Below are 12343 nucleotides of genomic sequence, written 5' to 3'. Positions count from 1 at the left end.
TTCAAAGTTTTAAACCTCCTTCATCAGGTGGATTTACATGTGTTAATACGACGGGTGTGTGTCGTGTTACAACTTTGCAGTAACGTGTGGCACTGTCTCTGTCTCTGTCGTAATACATGAGATATAAACTGTTACATTTTGTAACCAAAGATGGTATCTAGGTAGTTTCGAGACGCAATTTTTGCTTACAGATCGTATGTCATAGAGAAAGGAGCCTGTGACCACTGCAGACAGTGTCACGAGTTACCCTAACGTTGTAACACAACACATACATGTCATGATAATACATATCTCGTAAATCCACCTGATGATGGAGACTGAACCTTTCAAACGCGATGTGAGTGTAAATAAATAGTGACTAGTAATAGTAAACATGTTGTTTCATTCGATGTCGATAATAGTCGCGGTATGGACTAAGCTAAAATGTTTGCATTTAAATTTAACATATGTTTCTGGATAGCTAAGCCGCTTAAAATTCAACTGTGCCACAACATTGACAATAACAAGAATCTTTTTGCAACTTCGCGAAGATGCCTAATCAAACGTAATAGCTGCGAAGACATATGCATAGGGCAGACAGGACGATATGTTGAGATTAGATTTAAAGAATACTCACGTCACCACAGCAGTTAGAGATCTTCCAGTACACACTTGGCTGAATGTACCTAAATACCGTAATTTTTAAATTTTCCGTAGCGCAGGTAAGGTGGTGCGCCCACTGTGTGTACTGGAAGAATTATAAATTCAGTCACACGATATACTGAGTGCCGAGCGATCAGAAAGGTTCCTCCCGGAGTTGCTTTTTCAGTGTTTTCGACGACTTGTTACTCTAGTGCAACGCACAAGGACGGACTTGGAGGGAAGCTTCAGCCGTTTGGGCGACTACGTGGGACGAGGCGAGAGCACGCTGCCTACCTGCCGCACTGGAAACACTAGAAGTAAACACACACACAGATGGAGTCGCCAGCAGCCGCGCGACGCAACCGAACAGTCCAGCATGGGACGTCGCTGTCCTGATGTCATTTCGTTTTACTGCAATTTCATTTTAAGAATTTTTAACGACAACTGTTTGCACTCTCTTTATCATACAGACGACGTTCTCAATTTCTTAGTAATAACTTTCTCGTACTTATTTTTTTTTTTTTTTCATTGAGGGGAGTTTGCAGGCAAAAATTGGAAAATTTTGACATTTTACAAAAAAGCCCTAGAATATTATTTATTCTTTCCTGCACAAAATGGTCCTTAATCATCTGTTTGTGGCATTTGGAAATATTTTATTTTTAATTTTCTGGTCTTACATGCGTATCTCTGAAACCACCAAATTTCGGACGTGCATCTGTTTATATGTAAATATCTCGGAACCTACACTTTATAGAAGGCTGTGATTTTCACCTATGGACAGAAAATACGTGGCGCTCGATGTCAGTCACACGCTGTATTGTCTGTCGCTTGGGTATTGTTTGTTTAAGTGGAAAAGTGACTTTCGGTGAAATCTGGTGCAGTCTGATGTAATATAAACATGCCCAGAAGTGTTAGTCTCTTCAACTAACGTAAGTTTGAAGGTAACCAACACACTAGAAGTGTAATACCGAGTGTTGTTCAGGAGTTGGAACCTACAAGCAGTGTAAAATCAAATAACCTCGATGTGCCACCAGAGAACGAGGCAGCTGCGACATCACCCAGTGCAACTAAAACTAAAATAGATAAACAATATGAAGAACTATGGTTACTGCATGATAATTCAGAAAATACCACTTCTGGTCTGAGTTATGTGTCGTGTGACATGAACATTTTAATTTAGGTGTTGTGGGATTCATTGTGCTGTAATACTTGTGGTGGAAAAGTAATTATTGAAGAAGATTTTTCTGCGAGAATTGGACTTGTTACGACAATAGCAGTTGTTTTCACATGCTGTGACAACAGAAAGTCATTTGTAACATCAAATGAATGGAGGAATGCTCTGTATGAGGTAAATGTAAGACTTTTCTATGCCATGGGAGCTATCAGAAATGGTCTTAATGCAGCTCCGTGTTTCTGTTCGCTTATGAATCTACCACCACCATTTACGAAAATTCAGAGGTACATTGAAGTTATAGGAGAAGCGATTGAATCTGTCGCTTCCCTGTCGATGGAGGCTGCAACAAATGAAGCTCCTGAAATGAACGAAGGCAGCATTTATATACCAGTTCCGTTTGACGGGACATGGCAAAAGCATGGCCGCACATCGAAAAACTCTCTTGCCACAATCACAATTGTAAACACAGGCAAAGTAATTGACTTTGAGACACTTACAAATCATTGTTTTAGCTCCTGTGAGAAAAATGGAAAAAATGAACATGAAAACTGTCAGAAAAATTCTCAGCCGATCACTGCAGAAAAGGAGTGTCCGATACACACAATACCTTGGGTGTCCGCCGCTCGTGGTCTCGCGGTAGCGTTCTCGCTTCCCGAGCACGGGGTCCCGGGTTCGATTCCCGGCGGGGTCAGGGATTTTCACCTGCCTCGAGATGACTGGGTGTTTGTGTTGTCCTCATCATTTCATCATCATCCAGGAAAGTGGCGAAATTGGACTGCGCAAAGGTTGGGAAATTGTACGGGCGCTGATAACCACGCAGTTGAGCGCCCCACAAACCAAACATCATCATCATCATCATCATCAATACCTTGGGAATGAAGATTCTAAAGCGTGTAAGTGTGTTGTTGAAGCAAATCAATATTAAAATATTGTGATAAGAAAATTGGAATGCGTTGGGCATGAGCAAAAGGGCATGAGCACACGTCTCAGAAAATTAAAACAAACTCTTCGCACCACTGCACTGTCTGATGGCCAGCCACTAAGATGTCGGCTGACTGATAAAACGATAAATCAGCTTCAGCAGGATTATGGAATGGCCATCGAAGTTAATGTAAATGATTTACAAAGTATGAGGACAGCAGTCTGGGCCTCATATTTCCACAAACTTTCAACCGACAGATAACCGACACATCCATTCTGCCCACCTGAACCTGAATCGAGTTGTAAATTCCGGAAGGCTGAAGTTTCAGGAGTGTCTTCTGAACACAAGAACATTATTCTTGAAGCTGTTATGGAATCAGTCAAACCAATTTATAGGGACCTAGCTCGCCCAGACCTTCTCCGAAAGTGTCTACACGGGTGGGTGAACACAGAATCCTAACGAATCATTCAATAACATTATCTGGAGACGAGATCCCAAAAATCTTTTCGTATGGCTCAATACACTGAAATGCGGAGTTAGTAATGCTGTATTAAATTTTAATGATGGAAAAATGGGAAGAATAAGAGCTGTAAAACATCTTAACATCACTCCAGGCTACCATACTGTAGACTGCTTGGAGTTATTGGACAAATTGAGACTCGCCGAGGCTCAGTGTGCAGCTGAATTCACCACCAAAGACGCAAGGTTGGTCAGAAGAAAGAAGCTTTCAGAGAAGAAAGCTGGCAAAGATGATAACGCTGACTGTGCTGCTTGGTGTTTTTGAGACTTAATTTAAAAGTCAATTTTTATAATTTTCAACTTCAAATGTGATTTTCTCAAAATGACATTTTTTTATGTTTTATGTTCCTTTATATCAAAAACTACTCGTTATAGCTATATGAAACTTCGGCACATATTTCATTATAACATACTGCACCTGCTGAGGCAAAACCATAGAAATAATTTAAATAGATATACATCTAGGGCATTATATGTACAATTATTTGTAATAAAAAAAGCATAAATCCTTCTTTTGTACCTCATCTCTTAATTATAGTTCAGTAGACATAAATTTCATGGCTAAGATACGTTCAAAATTTTACAATGTTTTCTTCATTGGTTCCACAGATAAAGGTAAATAAAGTAGACTAATTTAAGATTGACCATATAGGTTCTGCAAACTCCCCTTAATTACATACGTTCTTATAAAAAGCAACATCATCATAATTCTGTCAATCATTTAGTTATACACATGTAAGTGATTTAATATGAGCACTTGGTTCAACACAATACATTTGTAGGTAACTTATTTTGAATGTTAAATTAGGCATAAAAAACCTATATATTTTTTTCATAATTTGAAGATACAGCCATCACTGATGTGTACATATGTTTTTATTTTTTATGTTACTTACAGGAACAGTTTTTGTTTCTTTTTTTACTTTTTTTAAGTTTTATAACTTCAATTATTTGTCTAATTGTCTGCGTTTTTAAAATACCAGTTTTACTAAACTGATCACAGTAATCATTAGTAGATACACTTCACCTGTGCTTTTCCCCCCTCCTCCATTTATTTCCCCATTTTCCTGTACTCCCTCTATCCTACATCTGTGTATAATAGAGCAGAGCAACATCTAAATTTCTGTCCTTTTATTATGTAACTATATTGTGTAGATCTACAGTAGTATTACAAATGGTTTCATGATGTTAAAGGTGCCTAACTATATTTGTTTATATATCTGTAGCAAGCCTTTTAGTGGATTGAGCACAACTCAAGGAGGCAACTGTGTTCTACTGGGTACATATCTATCCAGTTCATGGAAAACTATTCTTTTAAACTTGAGCCAGAGTTCCTTTACGTGACCTGCTCTGTGCTGAAAGGAATTAAGTTCCTCATTGAGATATGGCATACTGAGTTTTTATGTACTTTGCTGAACATATATACCTTTCTGCTTGTTTTAGTTGTCCTTTGTACTTTGGTAATCATTGTTGGCACAACTGCGTCATAGTCACTAATATCAGTTTTGATGTGGACATCTTCAAAGAGGTTTGGTCTCTTTGTTGGCATTAGACCCAGTACATTTCCACAATTAATGGGGTTCCAAACTATCTGTTCCGGTAGTTTTCAGTGAAGGCATTTGTTAATATTTAACAAGATGTCTTATCAGTCCTATCACTAACTAAACAGTAATTTTCCCAATCGATTGTTGGGGATGATTAAAGTCTCCAACGATTATTACAATATGACTGAGGAACTTACGTACAAGAGAACTGAGGTTTTCTCTAAAGTTTTGGTTTACATCACGAGATGAGTCTAGTGATAAAAGTATTCAATTATCATTTTATATCTATCACCGATACTATGTCTTCCCCAAACAGTCCACATGCAGCTTCAATTTTTATCTCGGTGGATTTGAGTTTATTATCTACTGCGACACAGAGACCACTTCCATTTCCCATTTGCCTGTCGATATGCACTTTAATTTTCCCCAAAAACGTCACTGCTATCAATTTCAGGTTTCAACCAGCTTTCTGTACCTAGTATTATGTGAGCTTCTCTGATTTCCAGGAGTGCTTCAAACTCTGGCACTTTGCTGCAAATGCTTCGGCTGTTAACCATTAGGACTTTAATGCTCTCATCTGTGGGAGGCATTTCTTTCGATATTGAGCCGTGTGGCTCGATCAGCGATATTCCCGCCTCCAGTGTGGGACATCTTTCTGGTGGTGTGCACAGAGCACGCGGTGGCGCCACCTACAGGACCGATCGGGGTGCGCGGGGTAAGCTCTAGCAAGTAGCGAGGATTTTTGCTTTGGGACGCGTAGCAGTAACGTCGTTTGGGTAGTCGGGTGGACGGTACAGGCGCCGTGCGAGGCAGCAGGAAGAGCACATCTAAAAGGGGTTGTTAACCTTGGTGACGGCGCCGTAGCAGATATCGCCGGGGTGGAAGCAGTCACGTTACTGGGAAGACGTTGGTGCATTTCGCTTCCTGCATGTCTCCTGGCACCGGAATCTGCCGCAGCTAGCTTCGTCGAACAAGCTGGAGGGTAAGTGCCTTGCTTGTGCTGTAAATTGTGGCCGGAATAGATTACTGGGTTCAGTGCTGTTGACTTAATTTTCTTCGCCGGCCGTTGCTACTCCTACTAAGTCTGTCCTCGAATGTGTTAATTTGAACTTGCTTAGTACGCAAGGTTCTAGTGAGAGCGGTATGTGGTGTGATGATTAACATTTTCTGGGGCCTGGAGTGCTGACACATTCTGTTCGTTGATTGATACTGTCAGTGTTAACCGCCATTGAAAACAGTTTGGCTGGTCCTTGTCCAAGTGCCGCCTGGTTATTGTATTCATATCACACGACGGAGTTAAGCTGGCCAATTGCTGTAGATATACATGGTTAAAATTTTTCCTGGATATATTTGCTGCGAATTGCAATAACATTACTATTGCATTTCTATATGAAGTGATAGTGTGTCTGAGAGACGTGTCTAATACTAAATGAGTAGTTTCATAAATTCTTACAAGTTACTGAGAGGCTAGTTGTTATTGAGTGTTTAAATAGTTTGAACCAGATTCTATTAATGAAAGTACAAGAATTCCTTCAATGACAGTATGTGGATATGATAATTATCCTGATTTAATCACAAATTTAAGTGTTGCTATTTGCTGTAAATCACCTTGTGTTTTGCGGCGGGGTGGGGGTGGGTGTCTCGATATACTGTTAGCCTGCACGATAGTTACTAGCATTTGATTTCGTTTTATCGGGACTTCCGCTGTTTGTCTTGGTAGCGGGTGCGGGGTCCTGGGTTGCGTCCTGCTTATGCTGTTGTGTATTTTCTACCCCCTTTGCCCGCGCGTGCCGGCTGGCCGTGTATCTAGTTCACTTGCGGATTAATGTATAATTGCCCTTACACACATAAGATAATAGATTGTATTGCTTGGCTGATGTTCATTAATAGGCTGATTGATTCTACAGATGATGTGCTGTGATGAATTATTGTTTTTAGTTACTTAAGGCAGATGTCTGTTGTAGATACCCACTAGTTCTGGGATTTTTCGTGCCTATTCGTGACCGTTGCTGCTCCCGTTCGGGAGTCCATGCCGAGTAGTGGAAACAGCTGAGTGGACTGGCTTCCGCTTCTGGGCGTAGTTTGTTGAATCCCACGAGGTTGCTTGGTCACATGAAATTTTACATTTTATGTCCTACACTGCAGGTTGCCTGCCACTTAAGTAACGTGGGTGTGTTCCATGGTATCTGATTTGTTGTTGGCTGTACTCTGAATTACTTTTGGTAATACCAGTCACTGCAGTAACGAAAGACTACATTTCCTCGTTAAATTTTAGAAAATTGTTCTTCAGGTTGATCATAATTTTTGATTAAATAATTTTTAACTCATTTCACTAAATGTGTAATAGGCCATAAGTGCCGTGGTTTATGAATGTTTAAATTTTGAAGTAACTTTCTCTCACCTAAATGGTAATTTTAAAAATGTGTTGATGCTTTTATTTGTTATTTGTCTTGTTTAAATGTGCCAAATAAATGTTCAGTGCAACTGTCGATGGTGATTACCTGATGTGTCACTTGGTCCAGTCCTACCACCCCACAGCATATTGTGCTGAGCTTGTGACGTTGTGTAAAGGTTGAATTCCATGCTGTGCTGACTCATCAGATATTACACTGGTACTTCTGGGTTTTGTAGATCTGTCTTTATCTGTATTGGATGGAGAGTCGCCTAATCCAAGAAAAAAAATCTTGTGAGAACCCCCTCCCCCCCCCCACACACACACGCACACACACTCAGCTACCTGTGTAGCAGCATCTGATGTGCAGTGCACATTTCCCCATTTAGGGCACCCTACAGTTCTCAACCCTGGGGCTCAAATCCAGGAAGTCGCAGCCTAGCTTGCCACAGAACCTTTAAAGTCTCTGGTTCAGTCCTTCCACTCGACTGAGAACCAAAGCCCCATGGTCAGCTCTGGGGACGATGCTGCAAATTGTGAGATTCGTTGCAACACCATTCCCCAGGCTAGCCTTTTGAACCTTCTCTCAGTCTCTGGAATGACCCAAGTATGGTGTCAGAGCCCAGACAACAGGCATCATTTGTTCTAACGTACGCCATAACCTTTAGTTGCACCCTGCTCCCACGATGGCTGCTATAATAGCCTTTTCAACATGTTGGGTTAAGCCCTCAGGCATACACACTGAGTGCACCTGCTTTCCTGCCCCTTGTTGCCTTTTCCCTAACGGGACCATCATTCGCCATACGTGTGAACTGCTGACGACTAGAAGACCCCTACACTTTGGCCTTTGCACACCTCTTGACATTGGACAAAACAGGTTTCTCCAAAACAGGTGAAGTAGGTCACACGGGCTGTGTTTTAGTGTCAGTGAAAGACAGCACTTCAAACTTGAAACTTCCTGGCAGATTAAAACTGTGTGCCCGACCGAGACTCGAACTCGGGACCTTTGCCTTTCGCGGGCACTGGCAGAAGTAAAGCTGTGAGTACCGGGCGTGAGTCGTGCTTCGGTAGCTCAGTTGGTACAGCACTTGCCCGCGAAAGGCAAAGGTCCCGAGTTCGAGTCTCGGTCGGGCACACAGTTTTAATCTGCCAGGAAGTTTCATATCAGCGCACACTCCGCTGCAGAGTGAAAATCTCATTCTGACTTCAAACTTGTTTGTTAGTGGGATCGATGTAACACCATGAATCCTCCCTGGTGCCCATCCAACCTATACAGGACGCCTAAATCTACCATCGGCATGCTAAAGCAGCGAAGTAGACAAGTAACGATAGATGCTGTACTTCTGCAGAGGAGGCAGGATCCACAAGAGAGGATAGTACTTGAGGGATTTCTGATACAGGTACTCGACTCTCAGCAGCTCTTCCAAAATGCCAATTTTCAGCAGCTGCCAGTCTTTCGACAGTAACCAGGGTGTTTCTCAGCTGCTTACGAACGTCAACGAACTCATTCCGCGTTCGGTAACAACATTCACAAATGATGCTGATGATATTTGGATTGTGGGGTGTTCAACTGCGTGGTTATCAGCTCCTGGACCAATTCCCAATCTCTTCACTGACTCCTCTCACCACAATTCCCGGATGATGATGAAATGATGACGACAACACACACCCAGTCCCCAGACGGAGAAAATCCCCGACCCGGCCGGAAATCGAACCTGGGACCCCGTGATCCAGAGGCAGCAACGCCAGCCGCTGGACCATGAGCAGCAGACGAAGCATTCAGTGGTCTGTGTTTTGGCTGGTGCAGTCTATTACACGACACTGAACAAATAATTTTAAATCAAGCGCACTGATTAGCTTTTAATTTGTTGAGCTAAAAAGCTGCTAATTCCCTACAAGAATTGAAGGAAATATGCAAAACGATATTTCTATTAATGCAACACAAAAACCGGCAGTGAAAATTTATTACCAGTTTCGTAAAACTTTTTGGGCTTAATTATATTTGTTAGCAAACTTGAAAACAGAGTAACGATAAATGTAGATCACAAACGCCGATTTACTACAGATTACTCGAAGATTATGCGCAGTACAATGTAGCTTTTGAAAATTCTTAAAAAGTTACGTTTATTTGCTTTAATATACAATGAAATACAGAGGTGATGTATTCTTTGGTAGTAAATGTGAGCCACAAACGTCGATATACTACGAAATAAGTTACGTATCCAAAACACTCGTATCTGTAATTACGAAAATATAGTTTTGTAAGCGTCCGAAAATTCCAAAATATAACGTATTTCTCAGGTAATTATACAACAAAATTAGAGAACGTTTGTTTTAAACGAGGCTAGCCTTTTGCTGTCAAAAATTTTAAGAGCACAAGTTTAAGCATACAACTGACGATAACAGTACGAGTCTTATGTTGTCCCAGGAATTCCAGGACAAATCTCTACAGTAGTTCCTCCCACAAGTCTGCGCCTTTATTTACTTATTAAAAATCGACTACGACTTACATTTTTGCTTTTGATGAGTGCAGTGTATGATCAAATTGCAACTAAATATTTTTTACGCGATACTATCTGTACGCAGAAACACTCTGCTGTCGCTCAATCTGCTTCAATAAGAAAGAAAGAAGAGAGCATACGACTGTAATATGTATGGGAACTGGTTGTACGTCCTGATCTCCTTCTCTCCCCTGCCTCTGTCCATCACCCCGTACTTCTTCATCTGTCCATTTCCTCCCCCTCTCTCTGGTCATCATCTACTCCCCCTCTATCTTCTTCTTACCTCTCTCTCTCTCTCTCTCTCTCTCTCTCTCTCTCTCTCTCTCTCTCTCTGTGTGTGTCGATGAACTCCTCCCCCTTTCTTTGTGCACCTTTTCTTTCTCCCTTCTATCTCCTCCTGCACCTTTCCTCTCAACCTCTGTCCATTACAACCTCCTCGTCTCTCTCTCTCTCTCTCTCTCTCTCTCTCTCTCTCTCTCTCTCTCTCTCTCTCTCTCTCTCTCTCTCTCTGTCCAACTTCCTCTCACAACTCCCTCTCCATATTCTCCTGCCTCCTCTCTCTCTCAACCTCTCAGTCCATCAGCTCCTCCCCCTTTATCTGTCCACCTCTTTCCAGCTTCTCTCTCCATCTCCTCCTGCCCCCTCTCTCTGCCCCTCTCACAGGCCATCAGCTCCTCCCCCTTCTCTGCCCATCTTCTCCCTCCCCCTGTCTCCATCTCATCCTGCCACCTCTCTGTCCATCTTCTCTTTCTCGTTTTCTATGTTCATTTCCTCTCATCCCTCTGTCCATCTTCTCTTCCTCCTTCTGTCTGTAGTTGAACCTTGTTTATTGTTATTGAAAATTCTGATTCTGATTAGAAACCAATAAGCCATAAATACGACTTTCTTGTTTGCTAACAACGTTTTACTATTGTTTATTTCGTAGATTTACTTATATTTTCTATAGTGTATAATGAGCACCACGATGGTTATCCCACACCCCCCCTACTGCAAATTTATACGCCTGTCTGGTGATTTCACTTTTACAATGGCCCATCTCGCACTTGTATTGTATGTTAACCGGGGGCCTAGAAACGACGGAGAGGCTCCGTCCCCGCCACAGCCGCAATGGTCCATAACCCCACGATGACTACCGCAGTCCACTTAACCCCTCCGCCACCCCACACCGAACCCAGGGTTGTAAAGTCTCACACCAGACGAGTGTAACCCCTATGTTTTCGTGGTAGAGTAATTGTGGTGTACGCATGCGTGGAGAACTTGTTTGCGCAGCAATCGCCGACATAGTGCAGCTGAGGCGAAACAAGGGGAACCAGCCCGCATTTGCCGAGGCAGATGGAAAACCGCCTAAAAAATCAGTCACAGACTGGCCGGCTCACGGGACCTCGACACAAGTCCGCCGGGCGGATTCGTGCCGGGGACCGGTCGCTCCTTCCCAATCCGGAAAGCCGTACGTTAGACTGCACGGCTAACCGGGCGGGCCATCTCGCGCTTACATGAACCTGTGATCTTGCAATATTAATCTTATATTTTACCTAGACAAATGTTTTCCCGAAATTTCATCACTCTACACTAATTATTTTTTGTTGTTGCGATTTTTTCCGCCAGTGTATTTACGTTATTGGGTGGTGGGCTCTAACAGTTGCCAAAGAAACTTTAGGCAGATTGCCGTCTCTCCTCAGCCTACCACTCGAACCATGCTGACAGACTGCTCACCTCTCGCAGTGAGCAACATACCTGGCGACCGGCATCTGCTGCTACGAGCTCCCCACCTGCTGGGGCTGGAGCTGAGCAGCGCTGGCCACTCACCGTGCGCTGGGTCCTGGCGGCACATGTCCTCCAGCAGGCACCCGGCGGCGCGCAGCTGTGGCCTGGAGAAGCGCAGCTGGACTCCGGGCAGGCGCAGATCGCCGCCGCTGGAGACGCCGCCACCGCCACCCTCGCCTCGGCTGGCGCCGGTGCCCATGGCACACCGTGGCGGCGACCAAACAAACTGCAGGCGCGGGAGAAGCGGAATCGTTAGTAGCCACCCACAAGACTCGATCCTGGGGCCAATGCCTTTGCTCGTACATGTAATTGCCCTTCTGCTTAACTAACTATTATCAATCGCTTCAGAAGTAGTACATATAATGCAGTACATATTTCTTAATAGTTGAAAACTAATAAATGATCACAAGTGCCGGCCGGGGTGGCCGAGCGGTTCTAGGCGCTACAGTCTGGAACCGGACGACCGCTACGGTCGCAGGTTCGAATCCTGCCTCGGACTTGGATGTGTGTGATGTCCTTAGGTTAGTTAGGTTTAAGTAGTTCTAAATTCTAGGGGACTGATGACCACAGCAGTTAAGTCCCATAGTGCTCAGAGCCATTTGAACCATTTTTGAAATATGGCAAGTCAATAACGCGTTGGTCCACCTCTGGCCCATGTGCAAGCAGTTATTCGGCATGGCACTGACTGACAGATTTATTGCGTGTCCACTTCACGGATATCGTGCCAACTTCTGCCCAACTGGGGCGGTAGATCGTCAAAATACCGAGATGTATGAAGGGCTCTGCCCATCATGCTCCAATGTGAAGACGTGTCTGGAGATGCTGCGGACCACAGTGGGGTAAAAAGTGACGGTCGGCCGCAATACGGCCTGACAACGGGAGTGATGGTCTTGTGTGCCATTTTAT

The 12343-nt window shown here is 43.3% G+C and overlaps 1 protein-coding gene across 1 annotated transcript in view; it reads right to left on the bottom strand.

The window, feature by feature from the left end:
- LOC126176339 (uncharacterized) overlaps window positions 1-12343 on the bottom strand; it is a 337183-nt gene that overhangs the window by 234447 nt on the left and 90393 nt on the right. Inside the window, exon 2 of the mRNA XM_049923491.1 lies at window positions 11480-11663. Coding sequence (XP_049779448.1) covers window positions 11480-11663 — 184 coding nt within the window. The remainder of the gene's footprint in view (window positions 1-11479; window positions 11664-12343) is intronic.

This window comes from Schistocerca cancellata, chromosome 3 (assembly GCF_023864275.1).
Source record: "Schistocerca cancellata isolate TAMUIC-IGC-003103 chromosome 3, iqSchCanc2.1, whole genome shotgun sequence".
NCBI classification, from domain to species: domain Eukaryota; kingdom Metazoa; phylum Arthropoda; class Insecta; order Orthoptera; family Acrididae; genus Schistocerca; species Schistocerca cancellata.
This window is presented reverse-complemented; position numbering and strand designations above follow the sequence as displayed.